This window comes from Lipophrys pholis (genome assembly GCF_963383615.2).
Source record: "Lipophrys pholis genome assembly, chromosome: 15".
NCBI classification, from domain to species: domain Eukaryota; kingdom Metazoa; phylum Chordata; class Actinopteri; order Blenniiformes; family Blenniidae; genus Lipophrys; species Lipophrys pholis.
Window position 1 is genome coordinate 14172854 of NC_137642.1, and position 21357 is coordinate 14194210.

At 39.2% G+C, this 21357-nt stretch overlaps 1 protein-coding gene across 1 annotated transcript in view; it reads right to left on the reverse strand.

The window, feature by feature from the left end:
* The window catches only part of LOC308121044 (neurexin-1a-like), a 242416-nt gene that overhangs the window by 148532 nt on the left and 72527 nt on the right, over positions 1–21357 (reverse strand). Inside the window, exons 6-8 of the mRNA XM_080482073.1 lie at positions 7831–8132; positions 4914–4937; positions 3693–3854 (exon numbers count right to left, since the gene is read on the reverse strand). Coding sequence (XP_080338199.1) covers positions 3693–3854; positions 4914–4937; positions 7831–8132 — 488 coding nt within the window. The remainder of the gene's footprint in view (positions 1–3692; positions 3855–4913; positions 4938–7830; positions 8133–21357) is intronic.

Here is a 21357-nt window from a genome sequence, read left to right on the forward strand (position 1 = left end):
TATATATATATAAAGTGAAGCACTTATTCACAAACACTTTTGAGAATGTATTGTCGGTGAAACCAGACATGGTTTGTTATGAAAGGGTTTAACGAAATCAAGAGCGCAGGTGAGCGCTGTGCCTTTGGAGATGCAGTGCAGAGCAGTGGTTTTCAAGGTGTGGGATGGGCCTCCCTCGGGGAAATCCGGGACAGCGTAGCAGAAAAAGTTACAGGGATCAATGACTTTTCTCTGCATTATTTTTTTCCCGAAATAAGAAGAAAGGAAAAAGTGGAGGGTAAAACTTTTTTATTAATTTTTTTTAAAATGATAAAACAAGCTTTCTACTGTAGAGTAACAGTTACTGACTTACAGAGAATCACCCAGTATTTCAAATTGAAAGTGTTAAACTTGCATGAGAAGAGCCTTTGGATCTCAAAAGTCAATAATATTGGATAATGTGAAAAATATTAAGAAGTACAACATTCAATCAAAAATAGATGTGAGACTATGTTGAGAGAGTCGGAGAAGGGTGCAATGTGAATCAATATCTACGAGGTTGCCAACTTTAAATAAAAATGTGTGGGGTGTGTGTGTGTGTGTGTGTGTGGGGGGGGGGGGGGGGGGATTACCAGAAAAACAAGTACACAAGCACTAACCAATTCAACAGCATGCCCATTATCATTTGCTGCCATCATATTCATTAGTCACAACTTGAGCTGCTTTTTTTTTTTTTTTCTTTTTCAGTTATAAAGAGGCAACATAACAACCATATACTGCATCCGGTTCAATACATCAAGAAGGGCCTCCCAAGAATAAACCCCCAAAATATTGATCTGACTATATCTCTACTGAGTCACTGTGCAGCAATCAAACAGGAGTGCTACTGTAATCGACAACAGTCTCCAAAACAATTTGAGAAAGCCACACTATTGCCATGTCATCATCAAATCTTGATAATGAAAGGGTGTCTAGTACAGCAGCTGCAACAAAACATATCACGCTGCATAATTCTTATAAGTCATTTCCATATGAGAAACTAGTTAACATTTTAGTAAATGTCAACATTTTTCGACCGTGTGGCCATTTCATTCGTGTCGTCGACACACAGACACATTTGACGTGTAGATTACTTTCCGAGACAAATATCATAAGGGCACAACAACTTTAAACAAAGATATCAATAGTGTGGCAGGCTGCGTAATAAAGGAGACACTAATATTTAACAACTCCCAAGGGACACGGGCATAGCCAACGGTCTCTTCCACGCTCTTCTGTTGCCACTGTTAAACACGGTTATCAGCTGATGGATAGCCTCTTTAAGGTTACCGCCTGCGAATGAATTTACATAACAAAAGAGTGGCAGCGATATATATACTGTACATGTCGAAGTTGCCTTTTGTCAAGCTAATTCAAATGAGTTGCAGCTGTGGAAAACTCCATCCACATTTTCTTCATCGGCTGTCATGCCAAGCATTCACCTGAAAATGGGGACACCTCCGAGGGGATTGCATTTGCATGGAGCATTATGGTTATCGCTGAGTCTGATCTACCGTGGGTAACTGCTCAGGTAGATGTGGCTCATGGCAGTGAAGTTGAATTAAGTAAGGCTCAGGCTTTACTTTCTTGTAAATACTCAGTGATTCACTGTATCAGACTGTTTTTAACTGCAAAGAAAACGATAATGTCAAGCTCTTTTACCTCCACAATTGTATCTGTATCGTAAAACAAAATCTACAGTGCAAAGATTCTTCAGCATAACAGAGAGGACAATGTGACATTTTAGATAACACGGAGAAGGAAAAAAAATATATACAATTTGGCAATCATCTCTACTTTTGAATAAAGAATGTAAAAAGTGCCAAAAGGAGAAAAAGAATAAACGAGTGTGTCTCTGCCTGCTGGACTTGAATCATGCACACAAAACTGCAACAGATACAGTCAATGAACTGAAATCCTTTTTTTCATAGTCAAGACAAAGGGCACCTTTCGGAGTCAAAGGAACTTTAGTCTGAGCTACGACCGGTGCTGCACTAGTAGTGCTGCACTAATTTGTCATCAATTTGGGGACTGTGACAACTGAGCTATTGCTGCACCATCGTTTGTTTTGCCATCATAACCAACAGGCAGGCGTGGCAACTCAGACAGCAATCTGCACACTAATACTGCACTACAACACACCACTTGGGGACACGTTATCAATCACGGCCAAGAGCACATACTGCTGAAACACGGCACGTATGCTATAAAAAAAAAATGACATGAGAGCAGGGCTTTTGTTCACATGAACAAGCTGGATGAGGTTAGAGCTGCTCGATACGCTGAAAATATCACACATAAATGAGTAAATTAAAGAGGGTCAGCCTCTTGTTTCATGTGATATTGGCATCTGCATTTGTGTGATGAAACAAAAGAAGAAACATAAAATGACCTCATGCAGATAAAAGTGGAAAAATGTTCTGTCGAGTCTCTTCTGGGAGTCATCACCGCTCTGCACCTTAAACTGTTTCAGCAGTCGAACGCACTGATATACAGTCATAGTGAAACAAGCCGCCGTGGTTAGGCTTGGCCAAGAGCAGAAAAAGTAGCTCAGTGGGGTGGATGACCACATTCAGAGCCCACCGATTCCGTTCCAGTTGTCAGCACATCTGCCGCACCCCAGAGACATGTAGTTAACAAAGACAGTCCCCTTAATAACCAGACCTTTAATGAGCTGTACATGGCATGTAGACATGTGGTCCACGCCCTGTGTGCTCATTAAACAGAGCTGCCTCAGACCTCTCCAAGAAGTTCAGTAAGGACGACAGCTCCACGCTGGAGGTAAGATTCACTATGTAGGACACCAAAGGGAAAGCAATGGGAGCAGGTTGAGGAAATCGTTGGGAGAAATAGCTTTTGACAGTAAGATAACTAAACAGATCATTCTGTAACACTTTGTCAAGTAGACATATGTTTATATCAGTCACCACCATAGGCTTGCATATATTTCTATTTAATATGACTTATTTAACTTTATTCTGCCTTATTGCCATTATAACTTAATTCTGCTGAATTCAAGACGTCATCCAAAAAGCAGATGTGTCTAAGTGATGAACCTTCAGTATCTTCTTGTGCTCTAAACTTTGAAGGGGAAGCCTAAACCTCCAGCACTACATCTCTTGCACTTTGAAGTTAGATTTGTGTAAACACATTGACTGCTGACATCAAACGGTGATAAGGTTAGTCAATAGATTGGTGCTGTAAGATAATATCGGTCCGCTGCAGCATACACCCCTACAATAGTGAGGTGTTAAGTGTGTCGGTTACCTCACTGCTCATGAAAATTCAACTCCCTGATCTCAGGATCACAGCTCCTCTTTGAAGTGCACCTGACAGAGCTGTATGAAGTCTGCGGTAAATTCCATTCCAAGACAGAGCTTTATACGTGTGAGTGTGTGGTACACCAGTCATCTGAGTGTGCGTGCGTGTGTATGTGTGTGTCCGTGTGTGCATGACACTGTTTGTGCACCGAGGGGGCAGCAGAGGCAAAATATGTGTCAGAAAAAGTTTGTGTCAGAGTGTGTGAGGAAAACAGGAGAAACAAACTAAAGCAACGTGTTACGGATGAGACAGGGTCAGCGTGTGGGTGGAAGGGCCTGTTGTGGAGTCCTGAGGTGAAGCTAGTCATATCCTGTACTCCCACCAGCTTCAGAGTTCACACAAGTGGTGTTTACCTCCTTGAGGCAGCCCATGAAGTTGTTGCTAACTGGAGATCCAGGCAGGTCGGCTGTGCTAGGACTCCCTCCAACATAGAAAAAGTCGTCAGAGCCTAGCATGGTGTAGTCTTCTTGTGTATATCCTGTGGTGGTCAGAATCCCATCCACGGATATTGTAACCTAGACAAAAAAGCACAAGGAAAGAACACGCTATACTCAGACAGCCTATATACTGAAATGCTACTGCCTGTCTTTCGTGCTGTCTATGAAAGACTTCCCAACAGCTATTATTCCAAAACCCATTTTCATGTCTGTTTTGAAATCTTTTTTCTTGTTTTTTTTTATTATTATTTTGTCCAGTTGGATTAGTTGGAGGACTGCAAGCCATCTATTCTAGTTAGGAAGTTAGTAGACAGCCCATACAATAGTGTTAGTATCACTCCTACTGCAACTTAAAAGTACTTTAGCAGACACAAAAATGGTGTTAGTAAAATGTTATTTTGGTTAGTTTTACTGTTATTTTATATTAGTACGTCCAGCATTTCTACAAAAGAAATCAGAACGTGCCAGTAGGTTAGAAAGGGAGCACATGCTATGGAAAGCACAATCACCTTCTAATACAGGACACTGAATTAGAGAAGGAAACAAAACAACATGCATGCATTTATCTTTTCTTTTTGTTTATAAAACTCACAAAAAGAAAATATCCTAAGTTCTGTATTGGCATCAGAATCAGTATTTCGACACTACTTACAGTAGTGTCGGATGCATGCGGAAGATCATGGACACGACAGAAAACCACAACAAGAAATAAGAAAGCACCAGAAAAAAAACAAAAAAACACAGCTCAACTGTCTACGACGAAAGTCAAAGTGCATGCCATGCAAAGTGAATGGGGATACAACTGGCTGAGCTACAGAGCATCAGACCAGCCAGACAGGAGAGGATCCTCAATATTAACCACAGCTTGATGCAAAAGGCTCGAAATGATGCTCCTAAAAAAGGTGAATCAAACAGAAGTGGACAGGAAACAAGTGAAATAAAGAAGGTGAAACCAATGAGTGGCCCAAGAAATTAAAAAAGGATTCGAAAAGTAAGCAGAAGAGTACCAACCGCAATTTCCCTTTTTTTGTAAATGACGTCTACAGTTAAAAAAAAAAAGAAAGAAAAGAAACACACGGCAAACCCAAACTAAGAAACAATTAGAATGATATCTACCGAACAATGTAGTTTGTTTACCATAGCGTGTCCAATGCCTGAGTGCTTTGTGGAAAAGGGGGGAGAAAGGAAATTAAAAACTGTGAACAGAATAACGATTGTTACTCAAATAATATATGATGGTCAATACTGTTAGTACATTGTTAAAGGGTAAAAAACCATACTGGTTAGTAGAATGACACATTCCATGAATGATGTTAGTTCGTTTTCAAAGCATGTTAGTAACATAGAGAAAAAAGGGCAAAATAAGTTTTAACAAGAAAAAAGCAGACCAAGTCAATAACCAATGATGCTCTATCAGAAGTGCTAGAGCTCCACCATTGAATCCCTGAGTTCCTCCTGGCATTTTTGCACCATTTTCTGTATGTGACCAGACCACTGTGTGACGTAAAGTCTTCTTACGAAAGTTCTCAAAAAACGTTATGATCAATAGACATCAGATGGTTCGTATGAGAGAATGCCTAAAGCACATCAGTCGACCCTTTTGTAAAAGCCTACAATCAGTCATTTTGAAGCTTTATTGTTTTACCTATTACTACATTATTATCACTTTATTGATATTATTATTGTAGTTTACTGGTAGTTGTGTTTGACGTCTTTTTAACTTGGTTTTAGGTCTGAGACCAATCCAGACTTTCCAACACTCATACAATACTTTACCTCTGTTTGGTCTTATTGATGAACTTTAGGATCACTTTACTGTAATGAGACAAAGGAAAAAAAAACACCCTCCCACGAAATGAGGAGGATGGCAATTTTGATTCCCCCGCAGAGCATGCACTCAATATGCATGGTTCTCTTTCACACTTTGAATGCAGTGAAAGTTCGAGCTGGCCAAATCCTTTGGTTTGCCAATAATCAATTAGCTGATTATGCAAAAGAAGCAGCTTTGGTACCGAGGTGAAGAAAAACATTTCCCACCAAATGAGCAGGAACAAATCCAGATTTTTTATGTCGGCCTAATGTGACTATCAACTCTTAAAAACATGTGCTTATATTAATATGTTACTATGATTCTTAAATTAACCTCAGATAACACATCTTCAGGCTCAAATGTCTGACAGGATCTTTAGACTGCTGATGAAAAGGCATCTGGTCTTATAAGAAGTCACTAAACATAAACCTGACACCATGAACACCCTGACTGAGAATTTATTCATTGTTGTAAATGTGTTAGTTCTCTGCATCAAACTCCACCCTCAGTCACGTACACCCCAGAAATATATTTTGCAGCCGAAGTTGTATTTTTCTTTGAATGACTAGAGAACACGGCTTCATGCACTGAGGCCATTTGGGTGCTACGGCAACAACCCACCTGACCTGTGGGGAGACGTCTCAATAGATTAGGAATGTCCTCGCACCTAAACTACTTCACATTTAATTTGTCTAAGTCTCTGAAGGCTGGGAAGAGAAGTGAACGAACACTGGCCTGGTCATCTTTTGTGTGCACATCAGACTACGACAGCACTCACGACCCCATCGGATGCGACGCCACTCGAGCAGGTTACCAACTGGTTGGTCCACAAGATGTTTCAAGACGTGAGACTTTCCATTGACTAAGTCAACACAAAGCAAGTTTTAAGTCTCGATGTAGTTTGGTTTTAAATCAATAAATAATACAGAAAATGTTACTATACTTCTGATTTCAAGTTTGTTGGTGGATTATCTTTCATTTTCTTTGATTGTCTGTTATGCCGTGTTACGACTTACTAACAAATAATGTCCCAATAATAACCAACAATGTCCCATTTTTCAGGGTTTTGTTTTTAGTTTTTTTTAACTATACTAATAAAGAGGAGGCTTTCATAGTTGGAATCTACTAAAAACATGCTTCTATAAACCGCATCTCTCTTCAGATTGTCCAGGGTCCAACAGGCTGGATGTGCAGTCATGTGCAAGTACGGTCTGCCTCAATTGGAGCTGCAGCAGAGTCCTGACCCCATTTAGTACGAGTTGCCCCAAAGCAACTCAGAGGCATTAATTTGTTTGTAGGAACAAAAATATTCACTGACCTCTGTGTGGAAGAGAGTGAAGCCTTTTCCCGGGAGGCAGTTTGCACATTTGCTAATGGCTCTTTTTTCACCTCTCTCGTCATCAAGTTTGGATGGAAATCCATCAAAAACCAGTTGAACTGGATGAATACCTGGACAGTCCTACCATTTACAGGTAGGATTTACACAGGATGACAGTGCCACAGGTATATCCTAAATGGACCAACCTATCAATGTTAAAGTATTGGAAGTGGCGCAAGCTGCTGGATGGGATTTCAACAGAAGAGTCCTACATAACAAGTGTGTCTTGTGGTGACCCTCTGTCACTATGCTGTCTTCTAGGAGTTATTAGAAGTCTTCAAGGTGAGATTAGAGAGCCCATACGAGTCTTATAAGAGGCTCTCATCTTTACAAGAACATAAAGTGATTTTTTTTTTTTTTTTTTAAGAGCGCTCCCAAAGTGGAAATTACAATGAGTAAAATGTCTTTGAATGTTCTGGTCTGCTTTGACTGCTTTTAAAGTGAAAGCCTGTTAACTAATTTCCCCACATTTTTGTCAACTACTCAGTAGCTGCACTAACGGGTCGCAGAAGACTGACATGCTGTTTGTTTTTTTGGAAAATATACCTGATAATATCCGAGCAAAATCACAACATTCATTAATTGTCTATCTGGGTGAGCCTGAATCTTTTGAAAGCTTTTTTTTTTTTTTTAAAGCTCTGTCTTTGTATTCTCCTTTAAACACTAACTTAATAGAGGTCTTGATTGAAATCTAGATGTCCCTGCTCCGCTGTGGTTCTGTTTTAGTCTCCACCGTAAACCACCGTGATTGAATTTAGCAATCCGATTGTAATGTCTGGGAAAAATAATGTATTGTATGATGGTAATGATTTAAGTGCACTTTTTATTCATTTACTGAGTCTCTGCATCACCCTCTGTACTGTTACCTGACGTAGATTCCTTGTTACTTTGACATCATGCCAATCATTGTCATTAAATTTCCCATTGACTGGCTCCACAAGAGCTTCAAAGGCTCCAGACCCCAAATTAATGACGAGTGAGACAGCCCCATTTTTCAGTGCCAGGTTGACGTAATCAGCTGATTTGCCGGTGTGCAGCATCAGTCCATTCCTCTGTAGGGTTTTGAATGACAATGTGATTTCATCACTGCTGCTTTGAATCGGGTTCAAGGACAAGTCGTAGCAGAAGAACTCCGATCCTTTGAAGGTTGCAACATACTCTTCTTTTCCTGCGGAGACAAGAGAAAGAGAAACGTGTTGCATTAATGTCACGGCCTCTTGGGTGCCTGTTGGGAAGCTGTCAGGAAAAATCAGAAAGAATGTCAGGAAACGGATTAATAACGAGCACAGCAAAATTAAAGGGCTGACATGAAAAGGAATGCACACAAGAATATTTACCAACAGCCATGGTGCTATGTATATTATTGCAGGAGCCTCAATATATTCTGCTTCATGATACTCTTGTACTCAGATAATGCAACTGCATGTTGTTGACGATACGGTTTCTTCATCCAAAGCTGTTTTTGTCCCTGTTTTATGTCATTTGTACACAAAATAGTATGTAACATTTGCATACTTTCATTGCCGCTGCTTAAGAGAGTCAGCAAATGTTACACACGTACAAAACAATATGATGTGAAGGCATCACACAACCACGTTACATAAAACACACCCTACTGTCTAACTCAGTTACATAAACGGGTTTATTGTCTGCAGGTACAAAAGCCTCCACAAACACCTCACGTGGATGACCGCACAAAGCCACAGTAGAACAGCACTGGAGTAGTAAAATTATAGGAAGAGAAAAGAGGAAAACAAGTCAATTGTCCCACTACCAGAGACCACAGGCTACACAAACTTAATGAAGATTTATTTTTTTACTTGTGCATATTTGCTATCTGGAGCAAATTGTATAGCTCTGAGTATCAACAATGTTCAAAGAATGATATACGTATAGCGTTGGAGGCTGAAATTCAAAATAATCTAGTTTCCTATTCTGAACCAACAGCAACATTAAATATATGTTTTAAACACGTATGTTTATAACTCAACACTGGCTTATGAGAGTTCAATGAATGATTCCTGGTGATTGGAAAATATTTGACTACCATCCAGTAAGATGTGTCAGTTGTTAATAGAATAATATTCAGCTATTACAATGCTCAGAATTACCACTGACCATCACAGATATCAATTGTTCATGCAGAAAACTTCCCTATGACATTCATATGCTTTCCTAAAACTAATATATTAATTCAACTGCATATGTTTCACAATGCACTTGAGCTATTTATTGTTCATGAGCCAACTGGAAATGTCAGATATGGAACAACCTGGGAAAAAAACTGTAACCCTGTCATCATCAGATAAAAACACAACAAAGCTGCACTGAATGTCAGTGGATGATGCATGTGAACACCCATTAGAAAGCATTTAAAAACAGGTTTAGAAGATAACAAGCCATTAAAGCCACGGGCAGAAAACAAACCACCAAAACACAAACAGACCAAAGCATTTAATTATCATAAATGGGGCTTCACATTCATATAAGCTTGCCAAACAGACAAAAACACACACACACACACCCACACACACACCCACACACACACACACACACATGCTAAGACTATCAACCAGACATGCAACAACGTAAGAAATAGAAGGGTTGCTGTCCACAACAATTTGTCACCTCATTGATTTCCCCTTAAAGGCACTATAGTGCACCTCTGGGAAAAGTACAAGGACCCATAATTGAAGCTGACTGAATCTCATCCACTCTGTGGCCATCCCCTCTATGTCTGAACCCCCTATCAGTGAAAATGAGAGAACTCTCCCCTCCTCGCTAAATCCACCCATCTCTGCTCCACAAGCTCAGTGACCGCATAACAAATAGAGCCAATAGTTTGGGGTCAATCTCATCTTTCTCCACACATCTCCGCGCAGCCAAGTCAAAGCTAATTCTCCTTACCATCAGAGAGTGAATTGTGTGTGTACAGCAGGGGTATTGGTAGGAATTTACAACTTTTAGGGCTCCAGCCAGAGGGAATTCCAGCGCTAAGGGGTGGGATTACACACCCCATGGGGCTTCTGCTTCAAAACAGTGATGTAGCTCCCACTAAGAAAAGAAATCCACATCGATAATGCTCACCTGTACAATTTACATAACTGAACAAACCTCACCCAAAAAGTTTTATATCTTAAAAATACTATGCTTTGGCATTATTTTTCATTTTCAGTTTTAAGGTATTCTTATGGCCAATGACAATATTTTCATCGGTCTTTCTGCGAAAGAAAGTTCCGCTACGCCAGCGAAAACCAGACCAGCGAACAGACAAACCTTTTCAGCCTGCAGCAAATACTACATGGTGGTGGTTACCGAGAAGGCCAAATAAGAGATTGTTGGCACAAGTTCTCACTAAAATCAGAGTTATATTAGATGTGTATTTTCTGGTATGTTTAAAAAGAACAATGGTGCACCATTTAATGGGTTTCTTTCACAATACAACAATAGTGATACATCACTGAGCTATAAGAGATACACAGTTCTTTTGTAAGTAGTGCTGATCAGTGCAAAGCCATATGGCGGTATAGATCAAGTTTTTTTTTTCATACATCAAGTCATAGACGTGATGGCAATGGAGTCTTTGAGTGTGACAACACACATTTTGCTTCTCATCGAACCTTGTAAAACAGAACACAGTGAACTATTTGATGACGTTAGAGACATTATCAAATATTTCACCATAGCTACAGATTACAATTTCCCATAATATCTATACATCGCCCAGCCTTATTGATGATATATTCAGCCTCCGCTTGTGATGAATATGTGATTCGACAATGAACACTACAATTGGAAACAGCATGAAAATACACAGCTTGAAGGCATTAGCTTTATAGTGTGTTGACAGTAAAACATCTCATCTGTTCTGCCCACATTATATATAACAGTGAGTGGCAGCCTCCTCTAATAAAAAAATAAAAAAATGTCATAACAAGTCACAGACAGCTCGGCTGATGTAATCCATGACATGTGGCTGAACATGCGTGACATATTTTAAATCAGGATCATGTTAAACACTGACTACTAAACCTCCACCCACTAGAGGGTTGTTTTTTTTTAAGCAACTATCCTCTCGAGTTATGCTTGAAAAGAAATAATACTTACAATAAAGTCTCCCCTTTACTTTGTGTACTTTATTTACAGAAAGGTTGCGCATATAAATGTGATATTGCTTCACACGCACGGAAGCTCATCTTGTTATGGGAAATAAGACACACTATTTATTTTGCAGACTTGTTTTAATATACATGGTTCACTGGGCAAAGCTGCACCAATACTGGGAGGATTCTATGTTAATGAATTAATATATAATCCAATATACAACATCTGAAAATATTGTTGTTTCTGACGGCATCCGTTTTTAGCACGTTTGAAAAGGAGTTATCAAAAAGCTCCACCTTTAGCAGAGAGAAGGATGTTTTATTGGTTAGAGTCATTTCCTGTGCTGGCTCACCATAAATATTATTTTTTGGATTTTGTTATTATTGTAATTTCTTAATTTTCTCTATTGTTCCTGTTATTTTACACAACTTTGACTTTGTGAGAGATCATCACCCCCCCCCTTTTTTCTCAAGTTCCTCCTCCGACACATTCAACTACATAAGTATCACATTTTATTAAGTGTTTATGGGGGCTCAGCGCGCCATCAATTATTCCATGGCAAAGGCAAGCAAACAGACACAAATGATATAGTTTAAAGCAGATCGTTCCTGTGTGAACCGAATGGCCCCGTTTGTTCACACTGTGGCTCAGTACATCTCCCGCAAGACGCACGCAAAGTTGAACACACTTAATGTAGGATCAGGAATCAGATCAGAAAAGGTGTTAAATACTTTCACCTTAAAAGACAAGTCCCAGTAATGAAACTAAAGGAGTGTGCACATCTGAGTTATCGCCTTCTTGAGGCACAGGATCAGACCAAGCATAACAACCTGCAGTGTTAATATTTAGCAGCCGATGTGCCACTCACACATTTCCGTTTGCAGCAGGTAAAAAAAAAAAAAAAAAGAAGCTACTTGATCTTGAAGAGGAGTACTATTTTGTCATTGTGTTCTTCTGGGTATTTGGGCATGTCCTGGTTTGTCTCTCTGGGCTGTCCCATGATCTACAGTCAGTCAAACTACAGCTGGCTGGCGGCACCTTAATGCCCTTGAGTCATGACACCGAATGAGAACATGGATAAGAGCCAGCTCCTTTTTGTGTTTTTTCAGCACAAAAACGACAGAAAAAGACACGAACAGAGTGAAAGTGTAGCTCCCAGGAAAAGGCCGGAAATAGACACAGGTAAAAACTTGTCAACGTCTGTTGTCGTGCGTCATTCAAACAACACTTTCTGAACAACAGAGTATCTGTGCCATCACCGACTCACACTTTAGAATACATTTTAAGATTCACAAATTGATGAATCTATTTTCTGCAAACACATTTTAAACGATATGCGCCTTGTTTCCTGAACTTTTTAAAGACAAAATAAACAATCTATTACACACATTAATACTATCTATAAATAAACTGTGAGGCAACACCGTCTGACTCTTTGTGCCATTCTAGAATCTGATCCTCTGTGGTCACGTCGCATTTGCGGCTGTGGTGCAGAACTAACTATCCATACTGATGGACGTAATAGAATTATTCGCCACTCAAATGCAATTACTGTCACAAAGCGTCAAAGAGGTATGGTGCTGCACAAAAAGTCCCACAAAGAGCAAGGTGTACATCACCATGAAAAATAATTAAATAAATAAACTGTGAAAAACAAAACAGTGGAGGCAGAATAAATGCCTCCACAGTATCATTTAACCCTAATTGAAGCTGAGTATGTACAATCAACCCTCTGATTCATAATGACGCACCAAGGGGCTACAAGCTGGAGAGCGTCATATGTACAACAGTGCCAGCATGTGACTGGGCAACCAGGAGGCTCCTCATCAGTCACTTCGCTGTGACACTAATCTGGCATCTGCTACTCTGTGTTTTTTTTTTTTCTTCTACTTTTTTTTTTTTTTTTTTAATTAACATGCACCCAGGGGGACTCACTGTGTGTCAACATCAAATCATGACACACAAGTCTGAAACAGAGTTGGCAGGATGTGAGAGAAATTACCTAAAAATGAACATCAGGGGATTCTTCAAATTTAGGAGCCATTATTCTAATCTGTGAAGTTATTGACCTAATTGTGTTTGTGAAAAATCATGCAAAAAGTGAATGAATTAAAGCATGGCACCATCTAACATACGCTTCCCTAGTAAACTGTGATAAAGTTTTGAATTACAAATTCAACTTTTTCAATGATGTTTAAAATCCTACATTGACATGAATGTTTGCGTGAGTTATAACTAACTTGTTTGAAGGCAGAGCTAAATGATCATAAAACATCAAGTGTGATGATACCTTAAGTCTTATAATGGCACCAAAGAAGCAAGATTACCCCCTTTTTGCATGTTCTCTCTGGGTGCTATAATTATAATTAGTGCCTTTCAAGTTGCCCGAAGTTGTGAATATGTAAGCGTATGACTTTCATTATATGCGTATGACCTCCTGTGGTTTGTCAGCAACCCCACGTCATCAATACCATTTATTTCTGTCCCAACCGGACAACTTTGGAAGGATGCCTGGCTACAGACTGATCAAGAAAAAGAGTGAATCATTTCCAGTAAATCTGCAGCCAAAAAAAAAAAAAAACTACACTCCTTCACATTCCTTTATAAACAAGCTAATTCATAATTTAAATACCCTGGCATTACGGTACCCAGCTCCTTTACACGTTTTCTCAAATACGATCTTGCACCAATAATAAATAGATGTAAACAAAATTTGGAACAATTGCGTGTTCTTCCTCCATCTATGGCAGGTTGTATTAACTTAATTTATAATGAACATTGTTCTTAAATTGTTGCACATCTTTCGCAATATATTGGTCAATATCTCGATCGATCAAATCCTCACCAAATTTATATGGAACAACGACTGCATCAGCAAACTGTTTCTCGAGAGGGATAAAAATGACGGAGGAATGGCAATGCCTGATCTAATGGTCTACTATTGGGCATATAACATTCAGAAATTGATTTTTCGGGGCCAAGGGACACATCAATGATGACATACCAGTTACTCAATATTCTGCTTTGCCATACAGATCTATGCGTGGCCGAGCAAGGATTTAGGCACAGCGCTGTCATGCAAAACCTGGACTGCAACTTTTAATCAAGTACATTCTTCATCTCCTTGTAGAAGGCACAAGTTTATACAATTTGAAATTGTACATCATCTTCCCTTTACCAAAGCTAAATTGGCAAAAAAAAAACTTTGATCCCACTTGTAAGAAATGTAAATCAGCATCAGCCACACTAATTCATCTGTTTTCAACGTGCCCTAGTTTTCACCCATTTTTGGGAGAACGTCATTAACTCTCTCGGCGAGGTCTACAAGACAGTGGTTGAACCAAATCCTCTGATTTAAACAATTGGCGGGAAGCTGTTGCCTTCACCTGTGTACTCGCTTGTCGTCTTATATTGTTTAACTGGAAATATACTAAACCTCCTTCCCATGTCACGTGGATAAAGGAAATCATGTACCAGTCCCATCTAAAACTGGAAAAAAAATATGAATAAATAAATAAATACAATAGTTTGAAATGTGAAAAAAGGGTTAGGTTAGTGTGTCTGTGCGTGTGTGTGTATTTATATGTATATACTTAGAAATGTGGGTAAATTGATGTAGTTTCTGTTTTATGCATGTATATACTATATACATTTTGTATGTGTGTTGTATTTTTTTTCTCAAAGTAATAGCCCGATGGGGGTGGGAGAGTCTGGGGTTGGATTTGGTATACTGTTCTACAAAATATTTTGTATGTAATTTGAACAATTACACCGTTCGCTTTTGAAAATCAAAATCAAAAGACTTATTCAAAACAAATATCTGTGTGATTGTCTGCGTTTTATTCTGTGATGGACAGGCAACCTGTCCAGGATCGCCCTCTGTCAGCTGGGATCGATTCCAGTGCTGCACAGATCTAAGCCCAAAAGCAATACAGAAAGTGAATTAATGAGTATCCCACATGGCTGATCCGAGTGGCAAACGTTAGAGCATTGCCACTATTGCAATTATCTGGAGACATAATATCTCTATCTGTCTTACATAATGTGGCACTACATATCCGCATTGATTAATCTAACATCGAGACAAGAAAAAACCTCATGTTTGTTTTTATCATTTTCTATTACAAAAGATGCCAGAATTTAAATGTTTTTTCATATTTGCCATTACAAGTCTGAAATCCATCCATCTAATAAATTGTAAAATCCCCTCCCTCGCTTTACAAATGAGCCAAATGGATTCCTTTCAGAGTGACTGGTGGTATATCAGGAAGAAATGTTTGAGCACCAGACAAGAATAACTCAGAATAACAATATTGTAATACATTTGGAGGGGGAATTATCATAGTTTGGAAGTTTTAGAAATTTTGTGAACTATTCATTTCACAATGGGAACATTGCAAAGAAAAACAAAACAAGGAAGTCATTTTATAGGTTTGATCTTGGCATGCAAATATATATCTGGTGGCTAGAATGATTTCTCACATGCAATAAAAATGAGAAGATATAAATTGTTATTCCTGACGAATTCATGGATGTTTTCATTCCCTGACTGAGACAGAAAGCAGGGCGACACAGCAAGCAGCAACAGCTTTAAGGAGCTGTGGAGAAAGTGTGAGCGGCATTACTCACACTAACAAACACAGTAATTATGTTGCTCATCTCTCGTGGTTTCATCTTCCTCATGACAATCCAGCATTGACTGTGACAGTAACATGAGAAGTCCATATGCCTGTTATCTTGTCAGGAATCTCACACACCCCCACCTTTCCAACACTACAGATACTGTTCTCCGGCTCTCTGTAACAACCTGAAGTAAAAAACAAACAGCTTGTTGTGCAATGTGCAGTTGTTTCGGGTTCAAAGGAAGTTCACAGTTTAGGGAGGAAAAGTAGCGTGCACTTCCAAAGAAGTACCTGTGGACTTTTTTAAGTCTAGGTATGTCGTAAATAAACTTGGAGACCCAAGCCATACAAACACGTGGACCAACGTTACTTAATCGTCTGAGGGAAAGCTCAGTGACTGACGCGGGATTTCAGTCCGCTCCCATTCACTTGCTGTTTCCCGGTTTGATTGGCAGCCTATTAAAGTGATACAGAAGTTAGCGTCTGGCAGCCTATTAAAATGATAGGAAGTTAGCGTCATGAAGCCAGCCTAAGCCTCTTACGTTATGACAGAGAGAAGAGTTTGTGAAGTGCTGCATTCTCCAAGAACACATTTTATTACATGATTATCACAGTATTCAACAGACTTAATAAAATATTTCAAACTGCTCTCCACTTGCAAGGTAGGCAGACAAAGTCTACTCATCCGAGTTGCTCCCTTTTTCCTTTTATATATATTTTATTGCCCGCAAGAAAATACGATTTTGGTTTTATTACCGATGGTCCTGACAGGTCGGGAGTCATAGGACAAAGAGCCTCAATTAGCTCACTATACCGTATACAAGCATTTAAGCGACAGTCAGTTTGCACTGGAAGTGTGTGAGCTTACGCATATTAAGTCCTGCCAGACACCATACTGTGCGCTTTCTTAACGTAAAGTGTCATTTAAATTCAGAGTATGAAAGATATCTTGCTGTGCCCAGAGACTCTTCCTTCCCTGGCGTCGGTCTGCAGAAACCCTTTGTCCATAGCAAATTCACTCATAATTGACTTTGCCACTCAGCTTGTCATTAAGGGTGGAAGCAGGCATCAATTAGCCACTTATTAGAACACGTGGCTCCCAGCTCAGAGTCAATCAAGGTGCTTATGTTTATGTGCTAATATGTTGCTAAAGAGTGTGCAAGCTTCCTAAGTTTTTGAAAGACACCATGGCCTGGGGTTGTGAGAAGGTTGTGGGTTTGAATCTGGACTGAGCCGTTCACTGTTGAATTTTTATGTTTTCCCTGTGACTGCGTGGGTTTTCTCTGAGTGCTGCAGGTCCGTTCCATAGTCCAAAAGCAAACATTTGAGACTAGTTATAGTTGTGAATGTGCTGGACTGGTGATCTTTATATAAGGTCTACTCGGCCTTCTCCCACAGTCAGTTGGGATCAGCTCAAGTTCCAGATAATGCAGTATAGAGGACAGATGGAATATTACACAAATCTTGGTTTTGATTTAATGTTTATCCATCGAAAAGAAACTGAAGCCTCGAATAGTTCTGTTTGAGTATCAAAATATTCCAAATGTCCAACGTGTAGTTAATATATTAGATTTGCAAGCTCATCTTTGCATTTTATGCCCATGTAAAAGCACCAACATGGTGTGAAATAATTTAGATTTTAACCGATTCAACAATTGCATTTAGGTTAAAAACATATTTGGAGGCTCGTAGTTAGGTGATAACATTGCTGATAAATTACAATTTACAGGCGTGACTGAGCAGCTGAGCTATACTATTGCATAGTTATAGACATATTGATGAGAAAATCCACTTAAGGCACCAGACATTCAATTCTTGCTTGTCCAAATTCACAGTGCACATGTTGAAAACAGTAATTTCTCGACATTTAAACCACAATAATGCTTATCTATCTCTAAAGGGTATATAAATATCCTCTGTGGCTTTGTAGCTGTGTGCTACCTGGCAATTATTTGATTTTTTTTTTTCTCGGCTCTTTGTATTTTTCTTTCTCTTATGAAATATCCACAATGCAATACAATTGCAATACAATTATTTGTGCTTAACATTACACAGTACAATTTCACACAGATAGAGTGGGCTGGTCCAAGCTGTTCCTGAATCTCTGTTGGGTAAATAGATGGATAACTTTACACTGATTTCCATTCCATTTTTCCAATGAGGGGCGCTCAAAGCTAATTATGAGCTCGCCCAACTGTTCCTTACAGAAAACATTGTGTTGTTTATGGCAACTGCTGGCATGAAGCTTAAATGGAGGTCAAAGCTACTTCCTTGTATTTATAACTAGTATCTTTACAAGCACGGCACTCTTAAAAGGGATAATAATGTCACGCAAAATGTGTGAAAAGGAAGGAGAAAGCACAATGTTAAAAAGAAATTAACGCACAAGTGGGTATCAGACAATCTAATAAAATGTAGCACTAGGAAAAGCTCAAGCAGTTCTTTTGTTGTGTGTCAGCCAGATCACCCAAAATCTGTCTATTCACTCTAATTGGCCGTGTTTCACACAGGTGTGTGGGCAACATTTCTCGGGGATTAGCTTCCACCAAGGACACAATGCCATCTCATCCTCTCTCATGGCACAACTTTGATAATGTCTCTGCACACATTCATGTAAGCATGAAAACAAACACAATAGACAATGAAACCCGTACAGCAGCAGTCACACCACAAAGAATATTTTCCTTCTTCAATACCTTCGACACACATGGAATTAAATTTCAAATAACAAGACTGACTCTTGCAAATCCCAGACCACAAACGGCAAATTCCTCGCCGCACAAAGTCAGACAGAGCAGGTGAATAGATTTATTTTGGTTTACGACTGACCACAGTAACATCTTATTGTCTCCACACGAGGCCATTAAGATTTGAAATTGCATTGAAAACAGAATTATGCAGAACGTGCCGTGTCCCAATAAATCATGGTATCCCAGAAATAGATTTTCCAACAAAATAAGGATAAATGAGGATATGCAAGTACATTGACTGCAGATGAACTGATGAAAAGGCTCAAAGAGCTTCAACAGAGTTTGCTGGGGAAGTGGGGAAGGCTTCCTATTTAAAGCTCCAGGATATCCTCCAGATCAAATATATGCCTGGGATAAAAATGAATAGACATTTATAGATGACAGCTGGACTATTAAACTTCATCTTTTGATACACCACTCACTCCAATGAGAACATTTATGTGGAGTGGGTTTAACAAATAACTCCCCCAAAAGCATCTTGAGGACTTAATGGTGCTGGCGACAGAGACTGTATATCGTCTAGTGAATCTCTAGACGAAATACAGGAACCTCTTTTTATCAGAGAGGAGGAACGTGTAAAAATGTCCAAGAAACAGTCCTTCATGTTTGGAAGCAGCAAGACCCAACAAGAGGCAACTAAATCTAACAGGACATTAAAATGTGAGCAGGGAGAAAAAAAACAAAAAAAAAAAACAGTCACAGACAGACGAATGTAATGTGAATACTCATGCAGTCAAGCAAACACTCTCTGAACACACATACTAAACATCACACTCCCAGCTGCAAGGCTCTCATTTGCTCTCGGCCCATTACAGAATCACAACAGCATTACATTGAAGAAGGAGCGCAATGTGCTGAATACTAATCTGCAAAGCCCAATCCCATTTCTACAGCGTAAATCCAGAGGATAATAATGTAAGCTTTGGAGTGATGGAGGGATCAATATCCTCATCAAACCAGAAGCATTTTTGATATTCATGTATAGTTTCCACTTCATTTAACTTAATGACCAGGGGAAAAAAAAAATACAAACATCAACTCTCGCTTAAGAAATGTAATGAAAGCATTAATCATATATTTGTATGGTACCTGATAATGCCTGCTCATTTGCTGTCCAAAATTAGAGGACACAGACAGGTGTGTAGTAATGTTTGATTGCAGCTTTTCTATCTGAATGGATCATGTTTGTAATGTGCTTGCAGCAGTAAATCTTTGCTATAAGCATCTTAACAAGCTGCTCAATTTGGATGTAACCTTGTCAAGGTTGATGGCATACACCAAACGTCTATGCTGCGATAGAGCAGCGCAGGTTATGTCCACTTTTGATTACCGGAGCAGAGAAAGAAGTGTCTGACTGTAGAGGACCGGCATTTGGCAGATGTCTAATTTGGCCCGTATACATGAAGACGTTCCACAGACAAGAGCAAAGTCAAGAGGCGTTGAAGCATGTCATTGCACTGAAATAATTCATGTGCTAATTACATATTGCCAGAGTGTCTCCGGGTGATTTCTGTACAGAGCTGCTCTTGTCCTCCCAGCTCTCACCACCGAGATCCACTTTCCGTCTGACACACCATGAATCCTTGATAGCGAGCAGACACCCAGACACATCAGCGGAGACATTTTCTTATCCTTATCCTCACTGCTCATCCCTTATTGCCCGGGCAATGCACACATCAACATTAGTATTACGCCACAAAGCTCGGGTATGTCCTTGGATGGACCGATTATCACATAAGCAAGGCATTAGAGTGTGATTATAGTCCATTTGAATATTCTTATCATATTTGTTTACGTTATTTCACCTAGTTTTGTTTTTTGATATAAATAATCTGATGGAAATCATATTTCTCTTTTTCTGCATATACAAAGATAGTTCATTTGCCAGCTGCACTTAAAACCTGATATGAGCAGAGCTGCCAAATCAATCTTGTTGGGAAAAAAAACTAAAACATACTGGTATATTGTATGACTTTCCAAAAATAATAAAAGGATGTAATATGGAAAGTCATCGTCTGGGTCACTTGCATAATCTTAATTTCCCAGAAAATTAGAGAGTTTTCTAACTCAGAATGACATGTCTGCCTTTCAGTAATGACCACATCTTGTTCTGACACTATTCCATTATCTATTCACCTTGTCATGAAAATCACTAAAGCAGCAGTAAAAATCAAGTTGAAAACAATTTTTGCTGATATTTGCTCCAAAACTGTGGCATATACAAGAGATAAGCAATATATTCAGGCTATTATAATTGACAGTTCGGATAATTGTTTTTAGTTTTTTTTTTCCCAAAGGAAAAAAAAAAAAAAAGTGAAATTACTCTCATTTTTTCCTGTAAAGAAGAAAAAATCAACCACCAATGCCTTGAAGCAAAAGCAATTTACCTTCATATCTCTGTAGTAGCAACTTCCCATCATTGTGTCTACCAGCGGCAAACAGTATTTACTTTTGTTCTCTGGGTTCCTAGAGTCAACTCAATGAGATCAGGTTGCTCATTCATGCCTTTCATAGTCTGACACTGGCGAAGAGGCCTGTCTGTCATGTCCACTCCTTTAAGGTGCAGTGAGGGGAACTCGGGATAAATGTATCCTGAATCAAAACCCAATCTTCTTGCAACATCAATTCTCCTTTTTTTTCTCTTGAACTAACACAAGAAAAAGAAAGAAGAAAAAAAAAAGCCCTGTCGCTAGAGATGTTTGTGTTTTGGTTTCATTTTGTAGTGCGATTTGTTTTTAGTGGTCACTTGATAGAGGCTCACTAATAGTCTATGTGTGCTAACTCCCCTGTGGTAAAAGCACAGGACACAGCACATTGAGCAGCATCATTGGCTGTTTAAAAATGTGCTCCAATGAACAAATCGCTGCAGGACAGTGAAGCCTGACAGAATCCCAGCATCACCTCATTCAGCTGCTGG